This window comes from Amblyraja radiata, chromosome 8 (genome assembly GCF_010909765.2).
Source record: "Amblyraja radiata isolate CabotCenter1 chromosome 8, sAmbRad1.1.pri, whole genome shotgun sequence".
Taxonomy (NCBI): domain Eukaryota; kingdom Metazoa; phylum Chordata; class Chondrichthyes; order Rajiformes; family Rajidae; genus Amblyraja; species Amblyraja radiata.
In genome coordinates this window covers 18,674,211-18,700,902 of record NC_045963.1, presented here as the reverse complement: position 1 = coordinate 18,700,902, position 26,692 = coordinate 18,674,211, and the positions used below count along the sequence as shown (strand labels likewise).

The 26,692-nt window shown below is 43.1% G+C and overlaps 2 protein-coding genes across 3 annotated transcripts in view; one reads left to right on the top strand and one right to left on the bottom strand.

Annotated features, from left to right (window-relative positions):
- Window positions 1-906, bottom strand: part of dtl (denticleless E3 ubiquitin protein ligase homolog) — a 34,354-nt gene extending 33,448 nt beyond the window's left edge. For both annotated transcript variants that reach the window (XM_033025304.1, XM_033025305.1), the window contains exon 1: window positions 799-906. In XM_033025304.1, coding sequence (XP_032881195.1) covers window positions 799-853 — 55 coding nt within the window. In that variant the 5' untranslated portion in view covers window positions 854-906. The remainder of the gene's footprint in view (window positions 1-798) is intronic.
- A 193-nt stretch (window positions 907-1,099) lies between these two features.
- Window positions 1,100-26,692, top strand: part of ints7 (integrator complex subunit 7) — a 62,501-nt gene continuing 36,908 nt past the window's right edge. The window contains exons 1-9 of the mRNA XM_033025303.1: window positions 1,100-1,251; window positions 8,905-9,034; window positions 9,140-9,286; window positions 9,933-10,070; window positions 10,395-10,441; window positions 15,922-16,121; window positions 18,348-18,470; window positions 21,998-22,115; window positions 24,552-24,683. Coding sequence (XP_032881194.1) covers window positions 1,158-1,251; window positions 8,905-9,034; window positions 9,140-9,286; window positions 9,933-10,070; window positions 10,395-10,441; window positions 15,922-16,121; window positions 18,348-18,470; window positions 21,998-22,115; window positions 24,552-24,683 — 1,129 coding nt within the window. The 5' untranslated portion in view covers window positions 1,100-1,157. The remainder of the gene's footprint in view (window positions 1,252-8,904; window positions 9,035-9,139; window positions 9,287-9,932; window positions 10,071-10,394; window positions 10,442-15,921; window positions 16,122-18,347; window positions 18,471-21,997; window positions 22,116-24,551; window positions 24,684-26,692) is intronic.

Genomic DNA, 26,692 nt, shown 5'->3' with positions numbered 1-26,692 from the left:
GAACAATTTTAGCTCCATCGTCTTTTTGATGAGCAGCGACAATGCAAAACTTTGCTAACTTATGTCTGTCTCAATTCAGTTAAAATGGTGAGAACACTATCCAATTTAGATTATTTTCATCATGCACTAAATTCAACTGCTTGAAAAAAAACAATAAACCTCATCTAATCTCAACGTAGTCAGAGAGTAAATGATCATAATAGTATCCGTTCTCTAACTTGCAGGTATTCTTGTCCCATAGAGCAGGCCCATTTACTTAATTCTCTACTTACACATTTTTCTCACTATAAAGTTCGTTTGTAATTATGATTTTTTTTTGTTTGCAAACACGACTCGTCTATAGTCTCACTTAAACTCAATTAACCACCACATTCCCGATCGCCCTCCCCTGCCCTCCACACCCCCCCTCACCACCACCATCACCACCACCACCACAAAACAACAGCTTAATTTTGCATTGCGTTACTGCTTACAGTTAAATTGAATATATAGACATCTGTTATATATCTGAATATATAAATGGATTAGGTTGAGATCTTTAGAGGGGAAAAGTTTATAGCCATTGGCTGAGAACTATCCCAAAAACTGAAGCGTGCGGGTAGAGTTATATAATATCTGAATATATGGATAGATGTCTATATAATTCAGATGTATAATAAAACCGTTAGTAGTAACGCAATAATGCAAATGTTGGGTTGACACAATGTAAACACGCCTAGACCCACACGTTACCCCGCTCATTTAAACAAATTATATAAATAGACTTCTTGAAAGAATAGCTTAATCACATCGTCTCACCCCTCTTTGTGTTGCAAACCCTGCTACTCAGCACAGTGCGGAACAGCATCCTCATCCACAAGAAATCCTGCTGCTGCTGTTACAAACTCCCGCGCGTTTCACACTGCTCCCAACCTCCCGCCAAATTGACGTCACGGGGCCTGATTGGTGCGCGCCGCGGGGCGGGACGTGGAGCGGAATGACGCAAGTGCCGGCGGGGCGGGACGTCCAGCGTGATGACGGAGACGCCGGCGGGGCGAGACCAATCATCTTTGGGCGAGACGAGAAAGAAGCATGAGGACGGAAATTACGGCGGGGCCGCGACGTCACGTCCGGTTCGCGGGGCATGACTGGGAGGTGTCGGTTGGAGCGGAGCTGCCATGGCGTTGACCATCGCCCGGCCTTTCCTCTCGGATGGCGGCTACGGCGAGCAGGAGATGGACGCCAACTCCGCCCTGATGGAGCTGGACAAAGGTACGAGACGACCGCGGCCTGGTGTCGACACAAAATGCCCGTGGAGTAACTCAGCGGGACAGGCAGCAGCATCTCTGGAGATTGATCCCTGGGATGGCGGGACTGTCATATGGGGAAAGATAATAATAATAATAATAATATCTTTTATTGTCATTGCACGTCAGTGCAACGAGATTTAGTGTGCAGCTCCACTGATGTACAAGAAAGGTAAATAAATACAATACATAAATAAGCAAGCTGAATTGATTAACGTGACCATCTGAGGGAGACTGTCCAAAGGGGGTGGGTGGGTGGGGGGGCACTCATTAGGGCCAGTTCAGAGCCGCTATAGCTCTTGGGATAAAACTGTTCCTGAGTCTGGAGGTTCGGGCGTAGAAGGCCTTGTAACGTCTGCCGGAGGGAAGTAGTTGAAACAGACCGTGGCAGGGGTGTGATGAGTCCTTATAGAAACATAGAAACATAGAAATTAGGTGCAGGAGTAGGCCATTCGGCCCTTCGAGCCTGCACCGCCATTCAATATGATCATGGCTGATCATCCAACTCAGTATCCCGTACCTGCCTTCTCTCCATACCCTCTGATCCCCTTAGCCACAAGGGCCACATCTAACTCCCTCTTAAATATAGCCAATGAACTGGCCTCGACTACCCTCTGTGGCAGGGAGTTCCAGAGATTCACCACTCTCTGTGTGAATCTCTGTGTGGTATCTCATGGATGCTGAGGGCCTTCCTGAGGCACCGCGTGTGGTAGATGCCCTCCAAGGCTGGTAGCTCTGTCCCGATGATCCGCTGCGCTCTGTTGACGACGCGCTGAAGAGCTCTCCTCTCCGCCTCCGTGCAGCTGAGATACCACACAGAGATGCCATACGTTAGTATGCTCTCTGTGGTGCAGCGGTAGAACGTTGTCAGCAGCTGTTGGGGCAGACCAGTCTTTTTTAATGTCCTCAGGAAGAACAGTCGTTGCTGTGCCTTCTTGACCAGCGCGGTGGTGTTTGTGGACCATGTGAGGTCTTCTGAAAAGTGAGTGCCCAGAAACTTAAAGCTGGACACTCTCTCCACACTTTCCCCGTAAATGGAGATTGGGGCGCATTCTCCAGATTGAAAAGACTAGGCTTGTATTCACTGGAGTTTAGAAGGATGAGGGGGATCTTATAGAAACATATAAAATTATAAAAGGACTGGACAAGCTAGATGCAGGAATAATGTTCCCAATGTTGGGCGAGTCCAGAACTAGGGGCCACAGTCTTAGGCTTAAAGGGAAGGTCATTTAAGACTGAGGTGAGAAAACACTTTTTCACCCAGAGAGATGTGAATTTGTGGAATTCCCTGCCACAGAGGGCAGTGGAGGCCAAGTCACTGGATGGATTTTAGAGAGAGTTAGATAGAGCTCTAGGAGCTAGTGGAGTCAAGGGATATGGGGAGAAGGCAGGCACGGGTTATTGATAGGGGACGAGCAGCCATGACCACAATGAATGGCGGTGATGGCTCGAAGGGCCGAATGGCCTCTTCCTGCACCTATTTTCTATGATTCTATGGAGGTGAAGGAATGGGTGGCTTTTTGGGTCGAGACCCTTCTGCCGCCGATGCCGGGCAGATGGAGGTGGTGCCTGAAGTGCGGTATCCGCGGCTCCCGGCTCCACGGCGCGGTTGTTGTAAATAAATCACCCGCCTGCCTTTCACTTCACTACAAGTGTTGTTGTGATCTTGTTCCCTCCATCCTCACGCTTCATTTTGTGAGACATTTCTCTGTCATCGGCCATAAACTCACTCCCCCACCCCCCTTAAGACAGGAATCCAAACCTAATCCTGGTTTGTCACTGTTTGAAACCTGTAATAGCCACTGTCTCCGTTATTGTATGGCAGCTCTTTTCAAATAAATAAAACAACTGAAATGTTTTGATCATAGAAGGACTGAAAACTTTCTACATCTGTCATACTCGAATTATTTATGCAATAATCAAATTGAATATGAACCAACGTGCAAAGTTTTATATGGATGGACATATTGGGATGGCTGGGAAGTGTCTGAAGAAGGTTCTCGAACCAAAACGTCACTCATTCCTTCTCACCGGAGATCCTGCCTGTCCCGCTGAGTTACCCCAGCTTTTTGTGTCTATCTTAGGTTTAAACCAGCATCTGCGATTCCATCCTACACATATGGATGGACACCTCTGCCTTTTGTCCCAACCACCAGCGTGTCAAAATAAACCCTCGTCTGTGTCGGCCTATAACTTGTCACGCTTTGTCCTGCCTCTCCCCTTTACCAGCTTTCTTCTTTTCACTCCAATCAGTCTGCAGCAGGGTCACGGCCCAAAACGTCACCTATTCTCCAGAGATGCTGCCTGACCTGCTGAGTTACTCCAGCATTTGGTGTCCTTTTCAGATTCAGATTCAAACTTTGTCATTGTGCAGTGTACAGTACAGAGACAATGAAATGCAGTTAGCATCTTCCTAGAAGAGCGACATAGAATATGAGCAATAATAAATATATTTACGTGCATACAGTCGTAGTAGTGCAATTTCTTCTGGTGGAAGGAGTGTGGGGGCGGGGGGGGATGACTGGCAATCACCGAGGTACAGTGTTGAGTAATGTAACAGCCGCAGAGAAGAAGCTGTTCCTGGACCTGCTGGTCCGGCAACGGAGAGACCTGTAGCGCCTCTCGGATGGTAGGAGGGTAAACAGTCTGTGGTTGGGTTGAGAGCAGTCCTTGACTTTGTGTATTAACCAGCATCTGCACTGCAGCAGGATGATTTGAATGTTGGGCTGGAAATACACTGCTCATGATTGTCAATGATACTCTGATCTGTGACTTGAAAATAAAGAAATTTGAATATTCTATATCCAGTTTAGTTTATTGTCACATGTACCGAGGATCAGTGAAAAGCTTTTGTTGTGCACTATCCAGTAAGTAGAAAGGCAACACATGATTACAATGCCGTCCATAATGTTCGGTACAAAGACCCATTATTTATTTATTTGCGTCTGTACGCCACAATTTGAGATTTGTAATAGAAAAAAAATCACATGCGGTTAAAGTGCACATTGTCAGATTTTAATAAAGGCCATTTTTATACATTTTGGTTTCACCATGTAGAAATTACAGCAGTGTTTATACATAGTCCCCCCATTTCAGGGCACCATTAATGTTTGTGCAGTTGTGCTTTCCAGCCTGCTCTATGGCTGTGAAACATGGACCTTGTATAGGAATCACATCCGTCAACTTGAGAAGTTCTATATATGCCTGTTACAGTCCATCATGGGCATTCGCTGGCAGGACAAAGTGCCCAACCTAGAAGTATTGGATAGATCCAGCTTCACAAGCATCGAGGCAATGATCATCAAAGCACAGCTCCGATGAACTGGGCACGTCACCAAGTTGGATGAAACCCGCATGCCTTGACAGGCCTTCCACAGCATGCTCTCCCAGTGACAAAGGAACCGTGGGCGTCTCAGGAAGCGGTACAAAGATTGCGTCCAGCAGCTTCGAGGAGCGTCGCCTAGAGTGACTTACGAAAGCCAGGGAGAGGAGGAAGGCTGCCGCCCCAAACTCACAAGCGATGACCTTCATCTGACCCCACTGCCCTCAAGTGTGCGGTTCACGAATTGGACTTGTGATCCATGTCAGAACTCACCGGAATTGAGACTGCACATCTCGGCACCGACGGGCCACCACTAATGTTTGGGACACGGCAATGTCATGTAAATTAAAGTAGTCATGTTTAGTATTTTGTTGCATATCCATTGCATGCAATGATTGCTTGAAGTGTGCGATTCATGGACATCATCAGTTGATGGGTGCCTTCTCTGGTGATACTCTGCCAGGCTTGTATGGCAGACATCTTTAGCTTATGCTTGTTTTGGGGGCGTCCTCTTCAGTTTTCTCTTCAGCATATAAAAGGCATGCTCAATTGGTTTCGGATCGGGTGATTGACTTGGCCACTCAAGAATTAACCGTTTTTTAGCTTTGAAAAACTCCTTTGTTGCTTTATCAGTATGTTTGGGATCATTGTCTTGCTGTAGAATGAACCACCGGCCAATGAGTTTTGAGGCATTTGTTTGAACTTGAGCAGATAGGATGTGTCTGTAAACTTCGGAAATAATTATACTACTATCATCAGCAGTTGTATCATCAATGAAGATAAGTGAGCCAGTACCTTCAGCAGCCATACATTCCCAGGCCATAACATCCCCACCACCGTGTTTCACAAATGAGGTGGTATGCTTTGGATCTTGGGCAGTTCCTTCTCTCCTCCATACTTTGTTCTTGCCCTCACTCTGATATAAGATAATCTTCGTCTCATCTGTCCACAAGACCTTTTTCCAGAACTGTGGTTGCTCTTTTAAATACTTCTTGGCAAACTGTAACCCGACCATCCTATTTTTGCAGCTAACCAGTGGTTTGCATCTTGCAGTGAGCCTCTGTATTTCTGTTCGTGAAGTCTTCTGCGGACAATGGTCATTTACAAACCCACACCTGACTCCAGCAGAGTGTTTCTGATCTGTCGGACAGGTGTTTGGGCATTTTTCCTTAATTATAGATTCTTCTGTCATCAGCTGTGGAGGTCTTCCTTGGCCAGCCTTGCAATTTCAGTAAGCTCACCAGTGCTCTCTTTCTTCTTAATGATGTTCCATACAGTTGATTTTGGTAAGCCTAAGGTTTGGCTAATATCTCTAGCAGTTTTAGTCTTGTTTCTCAGTCTCATAATGGCTTCTTTGACTTTCATTTGCACAATTTTGGTCCTCATGTTGATAAACAGCAATAAAAGTTTCCAAAGGTGATGGAAAGAATGGAGGAAAGACTAGGTGCTGAGAGCTCTCTGATACCTGCATTAAGGAGGCAATTAAACACACCTGAGCAATTACAAATGCCTGTGAAGTCAATCAATCAGAATAGAATAGAATAGCCTTTTATTTGTCATCCAGACCGAAGTCTGAACGAAATTTAAGCAGTCATACATATAATACAATACAATAAAAAACAACAATAAACACATATTAACATCCACCACAGTGAGTCCACCCAACATCTCCTCACTGTGATGGAGGCAAAAGTCTTAGGGCTGCAGTCTCTTCCCTCCTCTTCTCCTTCTGCGCTGAGGCGATACCCCCCGGGCGATGTTAAAACCTGTCCTGCGGCTCAAACACCGCGGCCCGGGGTAGTCGAAGCTGCCGCTCACCAGACCTGCTGACGCAGCCGCTGGCCCGCGGCCGAACCCCCGGTCTCAGGCCACCACCACCAGAACTGCCGTCCCAGCCCCCGGAGCATCGTTCCAGCCCCGAGCCGGATCGCCCTCACGTGAGTACTGCCACCGTCTCAGCCTCGCGCCAGGCCGCCGCTCCTCCCTCGCGCCAGGCCGCCCCGACCGGGCACCGCTCCTCCCTCAGGCTGGGCCGCCCCGACTGGGCGCCGCTCCTCCCTCAGGCTGGGAACGCCGTACCTCCCCGAGCTCGGCTACTCCGACGGGAGCACCGTTCCTTCCTCGGGCCGGCCGTCACAGCCCCTCACGAAAGCCCTGTTCCAGCCCCGAGCCGGGCCGTCCTCACGGGAGCGAGCTCAGTGCGAGTCCTGGCGGGCTCTGCCTCCTGAGCCTCGAGGTCGCCAGCTCCGCCATTAGGCCTCAGCGCAGACGGAGGCAGAGAAGGGGAATACGACAAAAAAGTCGCATTCCCCCGCAGGGAGAGACAGCAAGCCCCGTTTCAACCCCCCCCCCCCCCAAAACACAAACTAAAAACCAAAACTAGACTAACCAAAACGAAAATAAACAACCCAAAAAACACAAAACAAACAGGACTGCCGGAGAGCCGCTGCAGCCAGAGCCGCGCCGCCACTAGGGACCTATAAAGCTCAATCAGATTTATTAATCACATACAATTTAAAAAAAACACACAATACACAATAAATATTTAACACAAACATCCACCACAGCATTCTTCACTGTGGTGGAAGGCACAAAGTACAGTCAGTCCTCCTCCATTGTTCCCCCGTGGTCGAGGCCAATACCTCCGCAGTCGCCGCTGCGGTCGGGCAGATGTACAGGCCCTCTCGTCTGAAAGGTAAGTCCTGAATCGGTGCTTCCCTACTGGAGACCGAGGCTTCAAGATGAAGTAGGCCGGCGGTCGGAGCTCTTCTCCAGGGATCCCCGGCGAGGGATCCCGCTCCAGATGGTAAGTAAATCCGTAAGTCCCAGCCGCACCCGCGGCTAGAAGCTCCACAGTCCGCGCCTTCAGATGTAGGCTGGCGGGTCGGAGCTCTTCTTCTCCAGGGATCCCCAATGAGGGGTCCCAGGCACCGGATGCCGTGTCCGCAGCTAGACGCTCCGCAGACCGCGGCTTCAGATGTTGTAGGCCGTGGGCCAGCGTTTGGGAAATGTTCACGCTGCGCCCGCTGCTGAAGCTCCGGGCCTGACTCCGGGAAGGGCCGCACCAATCCTTGGTGTTAGGCCACGAGGGAGGCGACATGGAAAAAGTCGCCTCTGTGGAGGAGGCGACCAAAAGCGGTTTCCCCCTTACCCCCCCACACCACCCCCCACACAAGACACACCAAGATTCATTAAAACACACATTTGGACATACTAAAAAACAAAAAAAGTAGAAATGACTAACATGCTGCTGGCAGGGCAGCCGTCTCGCAGCACCCCCACCGACCAAATGTCATGTGTCCCAAACATATTGGTGTCCTGAAATGGGGGGGGGGACTATGTATGAACACAGCTGTTATTTCTACATGGTGAAACCAAAAAGTATAAATATAGCCTTTATTAAAATCTGTAACATTCAGGTTTATTAATAAATAACTGGGCAATGTCTACCACTCTTTAATCTCTTTTGTTCCTGGGTGTCTGAGTTGCCAAAAAGGCCAAGATTAAACCATTAAAGAGAGTTTAGAGAGAGAGTATTTAGAGAGTATGCTCTCTACCGAACATCTACAGAAGTTCAAAAACTATTCATTGACATGCTGAATCTCCTTGATTTTCTTTAGAAGTTGAGCTGTCCAGCACAGATCTTCAGAGATATGCAGAGCCCAGAAACTTGAAGCTGGTGACTTTCGTGTGTGTGTGTGTGTTTTTTTTAAATCAATTTCAAATACCACACTTTTATTACTGCCACTGTATGTATCATCTGCATTAGAGTCAGCTCATCAAATATTCTGCACAAAATATATTCAGATGGCATGTTTGCCTTTTTTCTTGAAGAATTACACACAATGCCCCTGTGAATCCTTTATCACCTATCTATGTCGCGGAGATTTACTATAACTGAACAACTAGCATGTCTTTGGTATGCGGATGGAAACTATAACAGCCAGGGGAGACCTATGTGAACACAGGGAAAATGTGCAACCTCCGCACTGACAGCTCTTGGGTCAGTTGAACCTGGTTCGTAGCAACTGTGAGACAACTGCAGCGCCACTATACTATGCCTTCTATTACGGTTCCTAAGAAATACCCACTAATGGTCAAATGGTATCACTCAAAGGTACTTTATTGTCTAGTGTACCTAGGTACAGTGAAATTCTTTATTTGCATATAGTTCAGTGCCAATATGACAATGAACCATACAATACAAAAATGTTTTGATTCCAACCTGCATTATCTTTAAAATGCGAAGCTGAGAAATGATGTTGAAATGCAGTGTTTTGTATTCTTTCTCTTCAGGGCTAAGGTCAGGAAAACTTGGTGAGCAGTGTGAGGCAGTTGTTCGTTTTCCTCGACTGTTCCAGAAGTACCCATTTCCAATTCTTATAAATTCAGCTTTTTTGAAACTGGCAGACATCTTCAGAGTTGGGTAAGTGTTACGATCACTTGAAAGAATAATGCTGATTGCTATTTTTAACATTTTAATTTCGGTAGGGGAAAGAGTTGCATTAATTTGGCCACTTTTCATCTTTAGAAACAACTTTTTGAGACTATGTGTACTGAAGGTGACTCAGCAGAGTGAAAAGCATCTGGAGAAAATCTTAAATGTTGATGAGTTTGTGAAAAGGGTCTTCTCAGTTATCCATAGCAATGATCCAGTGGCTAGAGCCATCACTCTCAGGTAAGATAATTTAAGTGAAGATACGCATTGAGGCACTTGTATTGGTTGTGATTTATGAATAATTTGTCAAAATAAGACAGCCAAACTAACATTAGACATTAAATAACACTGTTCATTTATACTCCTGTTAAGTATGCTGTGTTTCAAGAGATGTATGATATATTGTCGGTACACAAAAAAGCTGGAGAAACTCAGCGGGTGCAGCAGCATCAATGGAGCGAAGGAAATAGGCAACGTTTCGGGCCGAAACCCTTCTTCAGACTCTATTGTCACTGGATGTTGAAGAAATAACTGTAAATTAATTCTGAATAAACTCGTAATAACAGGCCCTGATTTAAAGAAAATATTGTTATCAAACGGAATAAAAAGTGGATATTTAAAGGGGCCATTGGAAATTTGATTTTTCAGTGGACCTTGCAAGTCTTGCTATTATAGCACATATCATCTCCACTATTTGATTGATTTTTATTCTAGTTGACATACTTGGCACTGAGTTTTTTGTGAGGGCAATTTGAATCAAATGCAGTTCCCTGGTTTATCAATACAAAGTGGCTGCAGTTTATTTTCCATATCAGTAGTTATATTTTTGTTCATGTATGTGCCATGACAATGAAAATATAATTCAAGGAATTGTTTCCTTATGCAGAATGCTGGGAAGTATGGCTTCCATTATTCCTGACAGAAAAAATGCTCATCACAGTATTCGGCAAAGTTTGGATTCGCATGATAATATTGAAGTGGAAGCTGCCATTTTTGCTGCCGCACATTTTTCTGCACAATCCAAGTGAGTACAAGAACTGTTAGAGGAAGCTCTGGCAGCAGGTATAGTTGCCTTGTAAAAACCGGTCGGTACACGGATAGAAAGGGTTTGGAGTGATATGGGTCAAACATAGGCAAATGGGAGTAGCCCAGATAAATCTTGGATTAGTCTCAGATTAGACTCGGACATCTTCGACAGCATGAATGAGCTAGGCAGATGGGTCTGTTTTGATATAGTATCATTCTATAACTACTATCACAGAATTTTATTTATGAATTTTGTTAAATCACTGTGGTTTATGATTGTGAATTTACGATTAATGATTATTTGCTTTGTACTTCCCATTAGGGATTTTGCTACTGGAATTTGTAACAAAATTGGCGAAATGATTGAAGGTAAGTTTTCGTAAACTCATTTTTTAGAGTATCTATCGTCTTTCATTGTATTATACCAGTACTTTAAAACAAGTATTATGCATTTCGTGCTAGAGGTTTAAATGGGGATTAATTTGTTAGGTGCATCAGGAAAGGTTTCTTGACACTGTGTGGATAATTTGTGTTGGGAAATGAGCCTGGCCAGATGATCTGAGTTTCGGTGGGAGAACATTTTGAGGGGAGCAGTGATCATAATTCTGTAAATTCTCAGATAGTTGGGTATTGAGATAAAACTGGAACTTGGGAGAAAATGCTAAATTAGTGAAAGCTGATTACATTAGTGTCAGGTAGAAGCTGGTTGGGAGTAGCTGTTATTGGGCCATATTTGACATGGAAAAAGGAAACAAACTGCTGGAGGAACTCAGTAGGTCAGGCAGCATTTGTGAAAGGAAATGGACAGGCATCGTTTTGGGTCAAGACCCTTCTTCAGACTGAGTCGTGGAGCGATAGCTCGTAGAATAATATGAGGGAACGGGTTGATAGGTGGGTCCAGGTGAGTTGGATGGGGGTGAGGAAGGTAGTGATTGTAACCAGGGCTGCCAACTCTCACGCATTGAGCGTGAGACTCACGCATTTGTCGAAATTCTCACGCTGATGACAGAAGTTGTCACGCTCAAAAAAACATCTTAAAAAATAAACAAACAAACACATAAATAAATAAATAAATAAATAAAGTCACACTCCACACTCACCAATGAGAATAGTTTTCTGTCGATGGGTTTCCCGTAAAGAACGAGCATTTGGCTTAAGCCCATCGCACACTATTTAAAATGGCAATGTAGACAATAATGCTGGAGAAACTCAGCGGGTGAGGCAGCGTCTATGTCTGCGTTTGACCCTTCTTCAGACTCAAGCATTTCTCCAGCAATTTTGTCTACCGCTCCATAGATGCTGCCTCACCCGCATTCACATTCCCGTGCAGATGGTGTGATAGGTGAGACATGGCGGTGTTCCCAGCACCGACACATGAGGCACCGCTCACACCTCCCACCCTCACCTCTGGCGGCTATGTGTCCGGCGGCTGCTCTGTCCACACTACACGGAGTTTTAACCCCGGCCCGGAGCCAGGAGCGAACCGGGTGAGTGGGGGCGTCGGTGCCGCCTCCGGAGCTGCGGGGATGAATCTCGGGCTATTGCTCCGCTCTGATGCCCGACCCCCAGGTCACTGTCCCTCACCTCCCCCGGAGCCCCGGGTCACTGACCCTCACCTCCCCCGGACCCCAGCTGGACACAGAGCACCTGGGCCGGCCCGCATTCCCGGGGGGGGGGGGGGTAGAGAGGGAAATGCTCCCCGGACATCGCCAAGTCTCCGCTCACTCCGGGTGTTGTCGCCGCTTAACTGACACACACTCTAACACACACCCTTACACACACACTGGGACACACAAGGTTTAAAGGGATATGGGACAAATGCAGATAAATAGTTTAGATGGGGCATCTTGATCTGCATGGACAAGTTGGGATGAAGGGCATGTTTCCATGCTGTAAGACTATGACACACTGTAGAAAGGGTGCAATTGCTCTGGAGAGGATCCAGGGGTGATTTATGAACATATTGGCAGGGCTGGTATTTTTTTTTCACTTTGATGAATGATTTGATAACTGGGATTGTATTCTCTGCAGCAACGGAGGTGAAGAAAATACTTAGTTGTGTTGAATAATATTATGAGAATAAGACCTGTTTCGCTTAACAAAGAGTGTAGGAAGCACCTGCAGATGGTGGTTTAAATTGAAGATCGACACTAAAAGCTGGAATAACTCAGCAGAACAGGCAGCATCTCTGGAGAGAAAGAATAGGTGATGTTTCAGGTTGAGACCTTCAGACTGAAGAGATTGAAAAGCAGCCATAAAACACAATGACGAGATGGGTGTTATCCAACCATGGGCAGAAATCAGAATCACGTGTTCATCTTTATTGACGTGACACCACAATAAATATATTACAGAAAAAAGAATTTAAAGGGGTGGCACAGCAGTAGAGTCGTTGCCTTGCAGCACCACAGACCCAGATTTGATCCTGACTATGGTACATTGTATATTCTCCTTATGGTTTTCTCTGGATATTCCAGTTTCTCCCACACTCAAAAGAAGTGCAGGTTTTAGGTTAATTGGCTTCTGTAAATTGTCCCTGGCATGTAGGATACAACTGGTGTATGGTAGATTGCTGGTCGGTGTGGACTTGGTGGGCCAAAGGGCCTGTTTCCATATATATGTTTTACATATATATCTTAATTTCATTGAACCATATACGGTTGAATATGTGGCATTATTAATGTCTTGTTTCTATAGTCAAAGGGTAAGGTTGATTGATTTATTTGTTCACAACAGTGATGGAAGTCTGACTCCTCTTGCCTTGTTTCTATGTTTTTGTTTCTCTATATATATGTATCAGCATGAATTATAATCTGGTTTCCAAACATGAATATACAAAGTCATTCATGTGCACCTGTTGATCAGAGCCTGGGTCTACCGTGCAATGTAATTAGGAATAATTTAGCCTGACCTTATTCATACCTAATCCAGTTTGAAGCATAATTGTTGCATTCAAGTGTAAGTTAAAAGACTTGCGACAGTATGCACCAGATTGCGCAAATTCAAGCTGAAAAATGTAAAAGCTCCCTACCCCCGTCGGTCGCTAAGCTCCCTCGCAATTTCTCACTCTCAACTCTCACCCAATGTTGGCAGCCCTGTTGTAACTGATGTAAGAAATAATGGAAATTATAAGGACACTTGTCAGTTTGTAATATGCAGCGCCCTCCATAATGTTTGGGCCAAAGACTCATCATTTATTTATTTGTCTGTACTCCACAATTTGAGATTTGTAATATTAAAAAATCACATGTGATTAAAGTGCACAATGTCAGATTTTAATAAAGGCCATTTTTATATATTTTGGTTTCACCATATAGAAATTACAGCAGTGTTTATACATAGACCCCCCATTTCAGGGCACCACAATGTTTGGGGCACAGCAATGTCATGCAAATGAAAGTAGTCATGTTAGTATTTTGTTGCATATCCTTTGCATGCAATGACTGCTTGAAGTCTGTGATTCATGGACATCACCAGTTGCTGGGTGTCTTCTCTGGTGATGCTCAGCCAGGCCTGTATTAATAATAATAATAATAATAATAATATCTTTTATTGTCATTGCACATCAGTGCAACGAGATTTAGTATGCAGCTTCCAACCGATGTAAAGAAAAGTAACATAAATAAATAAGCTGTGTGACGTGACCATCCGAGGGAGACAGTCCAGGGGGGATGGGGGGCACTCAGCAGGTCCGGTTCAGAGCCGCTATAGCTCTGGGAATGAAGCTGTTTCTGAGTCTGGAGGTTCGGGCGTAGAAGGCCTTGTAACTATTAGGTAAAGATATTGCAGCTATCTTTAGTTTATGCTTGTTTTGGGGACTAGTCCCCTTCAGTTTTCTCTTCAGCATATAAAAAGCATGCTCAACTGGGTTCAGATCGAGGAGATGACTTGGCCACGCAAGAATTGACCGTTTTTTAGCTTTGAGAAACTCCTTTGTTGCTTTAGCAGTATGTTTGGGACCATTGTCTTGCTGTAGAATGAACTGCTGGCCAATGAATTTTGAGGCATTTGTTTGAACTTGCGCAGATAGGATGTGTCTATACACTTCAGAATTTATTATGCTACTACCATCAGCAGATGTATCATCAATGAAGATAAGTGAGTCAGTACCTTCAGCAGCCATACATGCCCAGGCCATAACACTCCCACCACTGTGCCCTGAAATGGGGGGACTATGTATAAACACTGCTGTAATTTCTACATGGTGACACCAAAATGTATAAAAATGGCCTTTAATAAAATCTGACAATGTGCACTTTAACCACATGTGATTTTTTTTTTCTATTACTAATCTCAAATTGTGGAGTACAGAGGCAAAATAAATGATGGGTCTTTGTCCCAAACATGCTGGAGGACACTGTATATAACCCAAGCCCATACATGCTGGAGGACACTGTATATAACCCAAGCCCATACATGCTGGAGGACACTGTATATAACCCAAGCCCATACATGCTGGGTAGCATGATGGGAGAAAAGACCAACAGAGTGAAGGTAATTTGAGGTCATGTTAGGTGAGGCAATAGATAGATTGGGGTGTTTAGACAACAAGGCATGGCTAGTTAGAGTAAAGTTAAACACAGAATGATGTACTCCAGGCTAATAAAACTAATCATGAGATTAGAAGGGTTCTTTATTGCACCCTTTTGTCAAACAAATAGGAGAATGTTTTATTATTAAATTAATTAAGAGGAGGCAGAAAGTTGGTTACTCTTAAGAGAAGGAATACTAGAATGAATGATTACAAAGAAAGGCTGATAACTGATGAATTATTTCATAAATGTAAGATCCACATGTAACAATTGAAACACCGAATATAAGAGTATGCAGATGCTGTGAATCTTTGAAACATTTTGTGTTCTCTCAGAGTGTTACAGTGCATACTGTTGAGGCCTTGAATAAACTGACCTGTTTGAAAACCTCACCACTGCCCTACGAGATGAGATGTTCTTTGTGCCTGCCTGATCTGGGCCTTTGTTGAGAAGGCAACTGGGTCCCATGTGAAAACCAGATTCAAAACACTGGTTAAACACACAATTACCTCCAACAGTAACCAAGGTTATAGATGGAAAGGATAAAAGTGATAGAATCTGATAAGAAGGAAGGTGGGTGGTGAAATGTAGAACCAGAGGGAGGGGTGATGAGTAGAACAGAAGAGGGGGAGGTGATGGCTGAGAAGGAAAAAAGGAGGGCCAGGAGTAGGGTGGGGTAGTTTTTGGACAAAAATTAGTAGCTTCACATTAGGCTACTTGTAGTTTTGTTTTTTTTCTGATTCACAGGAACTCGACTATCTTATAAAGAACGTTCCCTATCAGCTTGAAGTAATTTCCAACAGAAATTACAGTCTGACATTTTGTGTATCCAGTGTGAAGAATAATCCTGCATTCGCATTAATAAGCTCAATTTATTCTGTGCTGTGTGGATCTCTTAAATAGAAGGACACAACACTTTTTAAAAATAATTTTTAAACTGTGAGCCAGATTTGACCAGTTGTATGTGTGAAGCAAAGGGAAAAGCAAACTGATTAACACCAAAATAGATTAATTAGTTTTAGGATTGCAGTTTGCATAACATTTTGTGCAAAGCAACTGTTTTATTCAATGGACTTTGAGATAGACATGAACAGATGTATACGACAATATATATCTACAACTCTGCTGTTGTTAACCCCTCCGTTTCTGTATCCAAAGTGTGACATTGGTTTTCCGATTCTGGTATTCTATAGATACCTTCCCCTTATAGTGACCCTACCCCTGCCCATTGGTCAAAAATGTTTTGCAGTTACTGAATTTAAGGAGAACTAAAAGTAGGGATGAATAACAAAACTCATTTTAAGCCTTGTTTTTCAGGACTAGCAACACCTGTGGATCTGAAGTTAAAACTGATACCAATTCTGCAGTACATGCATCATGATGCCACCCTTGCCTCCAGCACCCGTGTTCTCCTTCAGCAACTAGTGGCACTGTACCCTTCCACCAAGATGGTGATTGTCACCCTGCATACGTTTACACAACTAGCTGCTTCGTCACTGGTTGACATCCCAAAGCAGGTAAAAGTTATCAGAGCAATCTTTCAAATACCTTATATTTACCAGAAAATCACCAGTGCAGTTCACTTTGATATTTAAATTGATTATATATATAATTTGTTTAATTCTGAGTGGTTATTGCTGGGTAATCACAAATAGATAACCTGATATTTCTGTCCTTTTACTATTTGTTAGTGCAGCTGTCCACTGGGGATGTAAGAACAATAAATTACACATTATAAAGTCAATCCTTGGGTTACTTCTTGCTTTCAACTTTCGTAATCCAGCAAGGTTATGTTGCTGGCAACGCAGATGACACATAAGTTATTCATGTTTAGTTTATGGCATTGAATATGATGGGGGTGTCTCTCACGCTATAATATGCATGGGGCTTGGTTTGGAAAAGAAACGATTGTTGGACCGGGATGCCACACTTTATAATTTCAAATAACTGAAAGACTGAATTAAAAAGGAAAGCAAGCTTTGTTCTAAAAATGAGAGTAAAACATATGTAAAATGTAAAAGTATTAAAACTTTAATGAAAGATCATCGACCTGCAGTGTACTTACTATTGCAACCTGCAATTTAGTTACTGCATCTCCACTGCTGCTTGACCTGAATTTCCAGCACTTTCTGGTTTTTAAATATTTTTGTAATTTTATTACATGCAGTGAAGAGCAGTGATGAGAAAATGTTCCTTGGAATTCATTGTAATGAACTTTAAAAAAATAACTAGACCAAGTGGGACCCGTTGGGTCCCTGTCACACGGGAGGCCTGGTTCCCCAACGCAATATTCCACCACTCACCCATAGCCCCCAATTGTGCTGACGTGGCAATAACTTGTAAAAAATAAGATCAAAGTGAACGCATCTCACTCTCCCTCTTCAGTCCCCTATTTGCCTCCACCATTATCCTCCCTGTCCTCCCCTCACCCCCTTACTCTCTTCCCCCTCCCCTCCACCATTACCTCGCCATCCCTCTTCCTACCCCAATCCTCATCCCTCAGGACTCTCTCCCCCTCCTCTTCACCCTCTCTCTTTTTTCCCTTCTCCTTCTCCCCTCCCCCACTCCCTCCCTTACCTCTCTCTCCCTCTCCTTTCCCTACCCTCCCTCCCTCCATAACTCATTCCCTCCCTGCTCCCGCACTCCTCACCTCCGCCTATCCCACCCCACCCCACCCCCCCCCCCACAATGAAAATGTCCTTGCCCCAGGTGTCGCTGCTCTCCCTCCCCGCACTCTCCCTCCCCGCGGGCCCGAAGCCGCTCCTCATGGCGGCCGCTATCGGGTACGCGGAACCGGGGGAGGGAGAGGCCGAGTCTGCGGGTGCCGCTCCTCTCCCTGCCAGCGCTCTCCCTCCCAGTGGGCGGGTCGCCGGCCTGGCCTCTCGCCGCCCCCGGACCCGGGTGCCTTTCCTCTCCCTCCCCACGGGCGGGTCGCTGGCACGGCCTCTCCCAGACCCCGGAGTTCCAACTCCATGCACAGGATCCCGCCCCTCTCCCTCCGCACAGGCACGGAGCAGCAACAGCCCCGGTTAGCGCTCCTCCCTCCCCGCGGGCCCCGAGCAGCAGTAAAGTGGAAGGCAGCGTACCCGTACAACGGTTGTGGCCCAAGGAAAAAAAGATGGTGGTTTGAAATTGTGCAAAGGCCGCACTGAGGACCCGTTTGGGTGTCCTTTGTGAAGTCAGTCTAGGACGGCAAGTGGGGGCGCTGTTTTAAATTATTTAAGGTTTAAAACGTGAATAACTTGTAAAATATGGCATAAATCTGAACAAAACTATTTTTTTTGCACATTACAGGACAATGGTGAGTAAGGTGGTGCAAAAATTGTAGCGCTATGGTGTACCGTTTTGCGCAAATATAGGTACAAAGGCCCAAACAATCCAGGCAAATATAGAAACAAGATGTGAGTTTTAGTAACATAGACAGACAGACAGACAGACAGACAGACTTTGTACCAAAGAAAGACACAAAATTGCTCGAGTAACTCAATGGATCAGGCTGCATCTCTGGAGAACATGGATAGGTGACATTGCATCCACCTCCCTTGCAATTATTCTGAAGAATGGTCCTAACCCGAAACATTCCCTATCCATCCATGTTCTTCAGAGATACTGCCTGTCCCACCGAGTTACTCCAGCATTTTGTCTTCCTTTTTATAATGATTTTGGATTGTAAATTGCTAATTTGTCTATTTAAATACTGTAACTAATTTTCTTGTTTTCTTTCGTCGCCTTTGTTGGAAAAGATTCAGCTTTTGCTGCAGTATTTGAAAGAAGACCCCAGAAAAGCTGTGAAGAGGCTTTCTTTTCAGGACCTAAAAATGTTAGCTAATAAAACACCACACATGTGGAGCAGAGATAACATTCAGGTAACTTCAATATTAAGTCCTATTATACTGTTATTCATACAGTGTCTAATAGCTACTGTTATTCATATAGTTTCTAATTAGTTTGGTATAGAAATATATATTTTAAATGGTATGACTTCTTGGTGGTTTGCAACATCTTCAATCAGGGTTTTGATGTGCTTTGAACGGGCACATTTCATGTCCAGGAATAACAAGATAATTCTTGGACCATAACATTGATGTTGAGAACCAGCTTTAGAGAGCCTTGGAAAGAATGCATAATGGCTTCCTCTTTCCTGCCTATCTGTCTCAAACATGTTTTTTTGCAATTTCTATTCATAAATTGACAATTAATAAGCTTATTCTGGACAATTTGATTTTGCGCTTTGTCAACTAACTAATATTTCTTTGTGTCCATGTTGTCAGTCTGGTCATAAAATCGTACGGTACAAAGAAGGTGTGCACCACCTCACTATCTACCCACCCATCTGCCTCATCTGGCACCTGTACTATCTGGGGGTGGGGGGGGGGGGGGTATCTGTGTTCCCACTCCAGCCTCATTCGTCACCTCAGAACCCACAGAACTGAATAGAAACAAATCATTCTTGATCTTAAGAATTCTTCATGGGCTGAAGAAGGACAGTAGAAAAGGGCCATTTGTGTATTTTCCAACTCCTAGAATTTCACAATAGGACTTTCCCCATGATCGATCTTTTACTTTCCAATAATAAATCCCCTTTTTGAAACTACTGTTTAAATTTGCTTCCTTCATCCGTTCAAATTGTGAACTCTAGATCAAATCAACGGGCTTTAAAATAACTTTTGTTCTAATTCAATTTTCTTTTTGCTGGTTTCAACTGTAAATCTATGCCTTCTGGTCACCATTCATTCCACCAATTAATATAGTTTCCATCTACATTATCAATTATTTTGGACAAACTTGCTTAAATTTTCCTTTTTGGTACGGTTCTCTGAGAGGACCTGCTGATCTTGCCATGACTTCTCTCATTTCTCTGATACCATTTTTAATAATTCAAAAATTGGACACTATTCCAGTTGGTTCTTATCAGTTCCATAATAATTTTCCAGCAGAGCTTTTCTTTAACACTTATCATATCTTATCTTATAACTATTAAACATCTGATCTTGGATGTGTGTGCGTGTGTGTGTATAATTAGAGCATTATAATTAGAGTATAACAAAGCATTACAAACGCTCAACTGCCCTCCTTGGATGATATATATAGGGCCCGATGCTTGCGCCGGGCCACAAACATCAAGCAGGACACATCCCACCCTGCCAACCACCTTTTCACTCTGCTACCCTCTGGGAGGCGATTCAGGTCTCTGAAGGCTCTGTAGACTAAAAAATAGTTTCTACCCATGTGCGTTAAAATAACTTAATTCCAACAGAGAACACTGGGGAAGCAAAATGTAATTCTAAGAAATGCAACATTCTTTTAAAATTCTTTTAAAATACTTATTTATTATTTTTACTAATAAGTGTACATATGTGTCAATGGTTGTCGTGTTTGTATTTTTTTAACCGGAGGAGATGCAATGGAATTTCGTTGCACAGTATTGTGCAATGACAATAAACGTATTCATTCATTCATTCATTCAATCACATCTGCTCCGAAAAACAATGCTCTTACCTTAAAATGTTCACATATTTTTGCAGAGTTTTATCTGGTGGAGTCCAAAATTGTCTTACCTGAAAAATTCATTCTTTATTTCATGAGATATTTATGAAAATGTTCAAAAATTTAAAATAACTTTAGAAATTGAAAACCGATGAAGTGATGACGTCACAATGGCTGCACGTTGTGTTCAAGCGCTGCGAGTCACGTCGCCCGGCCGCGCCGCTCGCAAGACCTTTGAATAAAACCCGCTGTATTTTTGCTCGCGCTGCGAGTGCCCTCTCTCTCTCTCCCGGTCTCTGCCCTCTCTCTCCCTGTCTGCCCTCTCTCTCCCTATATCTGCCCTCTCCCTGTCTCTGCCCTCTCTCTCTCTCTCTGCCCTCTGTATTTTTGCTCGCGCTGCGAGTGCCCTCTCTCTCTCCCTGTCTGCCCTCTCTCTCCCTCTCTCTGCCCTCTCTCTCCCTGCCTCTGCCCTCTCTATCCTTGTCTCTGCCCTCTCTATCCCTGTCTCTGCGCTCTCTATCCCTGTCTCTGCGCTCTCTATCCCTGTCTCTGCACTCTCTATCCCTGTCTCTGCGCTCTCTCTCCCTGTCTCTGCCCCCTCTCTCCCTGTCTCTGCCCTCTCTCTCTCTGCCCTCTCTCCCTGTCTGCCCTCTCTCTCTCTCCCCCTGTCTCTGCCCTCTCTCTCCCTGTCTCTGCCCTCTCTCTCTCCCTGTCTCTGCCCTCTCTCCCCTCTCTCTCTCCCTGTCTCTGCCCTCTCTCTCTCTCTCTCTCTCTCTCGCTCTCGCTCTCGCTCTCGCTCTCTCGCTCTCTCGCTCTCTCTCTCCGAGCTCTCTCTCTCTTTCCCTCTCCCTCGCTCTCTCTCTGCACACTCTCTCTCTCTGCCCTCTCTCTCTCTCTGCCCTCTCTCTAGCCGCGCCTGCGCAGTTGGGGGCTATGCGTGAGTGGATAGGGCGGGGGATGGGGTAAAAAGAGCTTATTAATATAATATCAGGACGGGGGGGTTAGTGTGTGTGTGTGTGTGGGGGGTGGTTAGTGTGTGTGACGCCGCAGCCCCCCCCACCCGCAAACGAGCGTTGAGGGGACAGGACCCAACGGGTCTCAATTTGTCTAGTCTCTCTCAACATACTTTACTTTCCTCATCAACCACCTCCTCAGTGGCGACCTTTATCTTACTACAGTAAATTAAAAATCCTTGCCTGTTTCCCATGAAGTAGCTCCTCTGTTTTTGCTTCTCCTATTGTCACCATCTTCTTCAACTTTGTGTTTCCTCTCGCACATTTGTTCTGATCTTCAATGCATCCATCCTCCCTTTTCCACACTTTCCACAGAATTCTCAGCAGCCTTATTTATAGACTTCTAAATTTACTGTTCTAAGTCCTCCTGATGCAATTTGTTAAACATTTGTTTTGAATATCCATCCTGAACACCCACTGGTTTAGAGCTCTGAAGAGAATTGGGGTATTTCTTAATGCCAAAGTTACTTTATAAATGCTATTTCTAAATATTTACAGGTGATTGGAAAAGAACCGTTTTACTTCATAAAATGTAAACAATAGATCAGTAAGGGCAAAGATTTGTAATTAACCAGTTATTTTGACAACTTATAATAAAAGTAATTCAATGCTTAAATTGTTTAATGTATTTGAGGTTGGTTGTTCATTTTAGGTGTATTCATTGTGTAGTTCTTTCTAAGAGGTTGAAAAAGCAGGGGTGGCCTATTTATGATCTTTATGATTCTATATGTAATCAGACTACTCCAAGGCAAAGTTTTGTGGAACTGATGCTGCATCTGGTCCTGTGTCTTAAAAATACTAAATCTGTTTAATTCTCATTACAATGTCTAACTATTTATTTACTTATCTTTCCGAGAACATAATTATAACATGCTTTTCTTTTCTCTGTTAAGTCGCTGTGTGAATGTGCCCTTCAGAGCCCTTACGACAGTTTGAAATTGGGCACACTTTCAGTTTTGTCCACGCTATCGGGAACTATAGCATTGAAACAGTACTACTATAATTCACAAGGTAAGGCCAGTGACTAGTGTTGCTTAACTTTTCATTAGCTTAATCAACGGCGTGAAATTGCATTCTTACACATGAAAAAGTGGCAAAGTCTGAAACAATGAATGGAGTCCATGTTTCATTGTAAATCTTTTGGGACCCATTGTTTTAAACCATCAGCCAATAAGTCATACCACTTTATACTGGCCACTATATTGTTAACAGGACAATTGTGATTGTTGGAGCATAGCCTACAGGTGATGGAGGCTGTACTGTTAAATGCAGTGCCCAGGTTCTTGTATATACGTTTTTTTTGGGTGCTTATGTATTCTCCTGTATGCTGACGGGGCCCTTACTCAGTAGTCTTGGGATGAAGTCCAATATTCTTGTGGTATATCTAATTATAGCCTGGAGTACTATAGTATCAACAAAATGTTGTTTTAGTCTTTGGGTTGTTTTATTGATGAATGTATTGTTAGATATAGGACTCCCTTGTGCAGGGAGTCCTATATCTTGTAAGGTCTCTGGTTTAATCCCAGTTTTGAACTAAAGGGCACTGCAGGATGGTAGCAGGGATGCTGCACTATATTAATCTTGGACTAGAAACAGAAAAAATCACCATGTTTCGCCCTCTTCATGACTGATCTACCTCAGCCCAATGTCCAGAGACCTATCAACTTCTGTCTAGGGAAGAGAATTGTGAAGATTTACCACACTCCAATATTGAAATGACTACTCAACTTAGTCATGAAAACCTACCTTTTATTCTCAAACTGTGCCTCTTGAGTCTACACTCATCCTCCCTGCATCTGACTGGCAAGCTCTCAAAAGAATTGTGGTTGTTTCGATGAGATCCCTTCTCATTCGTCCAAATTCTAAAGAATACAGTAGCACCCCCTTCCATCTCTCGTATGGCATCTGTCATCCCTGGAAGCATTCTAATGATCTTCACTGAACTCCCTTTATTAGATAAGGAGATCAAAACTGCACACAATATTCCAGAGATAGAGCTTGATAGTCTGGGTCTGAAGAAGGATCTCAACCCAAAATGTCACCTGTTTCTTGTCTCCAGAGATGCTGTGGGATCTGCTGAATTAATCTAGCTTTTTGTCTCTATTTTTGGTTTAAACCAACATCTGCAGTTCCTTCCCACACAATATTCTAGATTCAGTCTCAATAATGCTGTATCTAATAGCTGTAAATCATCTTTACTATTGTACTCGAATCCTCTTGCAATAAAGGCTGTGTACCATTTGCCCTTCAATTGTTTGCTCGCCTACGTAGTGGCCTTCAGTAACTCGTGTATAAACACGCCAAGGTCCCTTTGAACCAAAATGGATGACGTTGTAATTTTCTACATTATTATCCATGTCATGTTTCATCCACTCAATATTCCTCAAAAACCTCTTCATCCACCTGCATACTCACAATGCTACCTAGTTTAGTGTGGAAGTATTATCTTTTTGCCTCAGCCAAATTGTTGATGTAAATTGTGAATAGCTGGGCATCCAAACACTGATTGAGAGCATCCGCATAGAAAGGATCAATAGGAGGTTCTGCTTCAAAAAGTCAGCCATCATCATCAAAGACTCACAAACCCAGGCTATGCTTTCACTTCCCTCCTACCATTAGGAAGAATAGCTTCTTCCTAACAACCATCAGGTTCCTGAACACTACACAACACCATGGAACCCAGGAGTGTCTTTGGTTGCACTAAGATCTTCAGGCATTTTATTTGCACTAATACTGGGGATATTCATTTTCAGTTTTTTATATATTACATGCAATGTGTTAAGGTCCTGTTAGGTTGCTGCAAGTATGAATGTCATTGTTCTGTTGTTATTATATGCCAATTAAACAGTCTTGACTCTTGATTCACTGTGGTACCCATTTGTCCAGCCATTTCGGGAGTCACTCTAATGCACTTCTGTTGAACTCCATCTGAGACAAATATATTCTTTCTTGTGCCAAATAGGCACTCCATATTTCCAGGTATGAACTCAGCAGAGTGCTGCATAATTCTAGCCCAATATCATTGTTCCTGAACTCTTGCTGTGAAGGTCTATGTACTATTTGTCACCATAACTGTTTGCTATTTATGTATGTTGCTTTAAAGCAAGCGTTCTATGCTTCACACAAATACCTATAGAATCCTTTTGGACCTAAAGGATAATTTCAACATTTCAGTTTTTACAGCATTTCTATCAAATAATTTTTATCCAGGAGTCAGTCGTATGTTGATAAAATATCCTTGAAATGAGTAGTTACTTTGGGTTTAATCAAATATTTGATGATTACATTGTAATGGATTTGATTCTCGGATGCAGTTGGCACAAAAAGCACTCAATTGGTTAACTTTATCTTTGATATAAATACATGATTGAACTGCCTGATTTTCAAGTTGTGTGGCAGAAATATACATATAGCTGATACTGCTTGTATTTTTTTGTTGTTTAAAAGGAACCTCAACTGCTCCAGCACATTCTGACGACCTGATAAAACTTGCACAAGAGTGCTGTTACCATAGCAACTGTGCTATTGCAGCTCATGGTGTTACTGTTCTAACAAACATCACATCCTGTTTGGAGAAAGGTAACCCAGAAAAGATGATTGTCGCCCTTTTTTCTTTTGATTGATTGCAACGATTTGGAGGTCTTTGTTCCAAATCTAGATAACAGAAATATATTTTGTATCAATATACAATCGCAAACAGATATTAAGTAGATTCTGAAATTCAATTTTAAATAATTCACAAAGCTATGATTAAATAGGGGATTCTAAAGAATTATAGTTTGTAATGGATGGAGCCCATTAGTACTGTGCCATTTATAACAACGTTTTCACAGTTGACAACCACAGAATCTAAATTTTGTACAACGAGTGCGAGGGAAGAAGGAAATAATTCATGAGTACTAGCAGCCAAATTGAACAGCGCAGGCTGTTATAAATTGTGGAATTTATTTTGTAATGAATATTTTGTTTATACTTCAGATCTAAAATAAAATTTATTTTGTATTTGATATTTATGGTAACTTTAACTAAAATATTACTTTTGCAGACAGACGAGGTGCTTTAATGATAGTCACAATTTTATTATGTTTTCATTAGGCATGGATTATTATGTTTTCATTAGGCATCAGTTATACAGCATGGAAACGTGGTTTGCAGCCCACCATGTTCATGCTGGCCATCAAATATACGTACACTAACTCCTAACATTTGCCCTCTTGCCTTCTCTACCGTGCCAATTCAAGTGCTAACCTAGGCACTTTTTGAATGTTGCTTGTTTCTGCGTCTGTTGTCCACTCGGACAAGATGTAACAGATTCCAATACCAATTGGTGAAAAGAACTTTGCATCAGATTCCCTTTAATCCCACAATTGCCTTCCTTTAAACTTATGCCGAACTTCTTACTCACAATTGTGCATACTTCACAGTCTCCCTTAGCCTCTTCCGCGCCTCAAAAATAAATTCACTGTCCACCACTCCTCATAATTGAAACTCTCCTCCTCCAAACAACTTTCTGATGAATATCCCTCGAATATTATTTTGACAATTTCTAACAACCTTATATTTAAATATCCTTTAACGGAGGATGTTTAAATTTCTAGCTCAGTGAGTCACTGGCACTTGAGACTATGAATAAGCTTGGATTGGTAAAGTGCCAACAAAGGAATGAGCTTAATTACCTACCCTGACCTTGTTTGTTTTAAACATTTTGTTACTCCAGGAGGGGAAAATAAGCACATTTCTTGTGGGATTTTTACTTTTAAAATAATACAGTAATTTAAAAAATCACTAATTTTCTCCATTTAAAACGTCTTCAATATTTAGCTTTCAATTCACAGTGTGCTTTTGCATTGAATTAATTTCTTTCCGTCTTTGTGGTTCCATTATTTTTCAGAATGTTTATTTGAGAATGTCTTCCACTTTGTTCATAAATTACACATTCACCCATCAAAGGCTTTAATTCTGATTCAAAATTGCATTTTTTTAATTTAAAGGAACTTTTTTAACGAAACATAAGCAAGATCATTTTGCCAGATCTGACATTGACTCTGGATCTTGATATTGTGATGTTTATTTCCAAAAGCTGTAATCTAGCATCTTGGTAACATTGCATTCGCCTTTATGTGAAAGCTCCATTGTTGGTTTCAAAATCCATTAAATATTCTATTGTCACGGATGTTACAAACGTGGAGCAATGATGTCTGTGTCGAAAATAATACCAAATCGAACTAATGCCTTCTGCCTGCATGTGAGCTACAGTGCCCTCTATAATGTTTGGGACAAAGACCTATAATTTATTTATTTGCCTCTGTACTCCACAATTTGAGATTTGTAATAGAAAAAATCACATGTGGTTAAAGGGCACATTGTCAGATTATAATAAAGGCCATTTTTCTACATTTTGGTTTCACCATGTAGAAATAACAGCAGTGTTTATACATAGTCCCCCCATTTCAGGGCACTATACTGTTTGGGACACAGCAATGTCATGTAAATGAAAGTAGTCATGTTTAGTATTTTGTTGCATATCCTTTGCATGCAATGACTGCTTGAAGTCTGTGATTCATGGACATCACCAGTTGCTGGGTGTC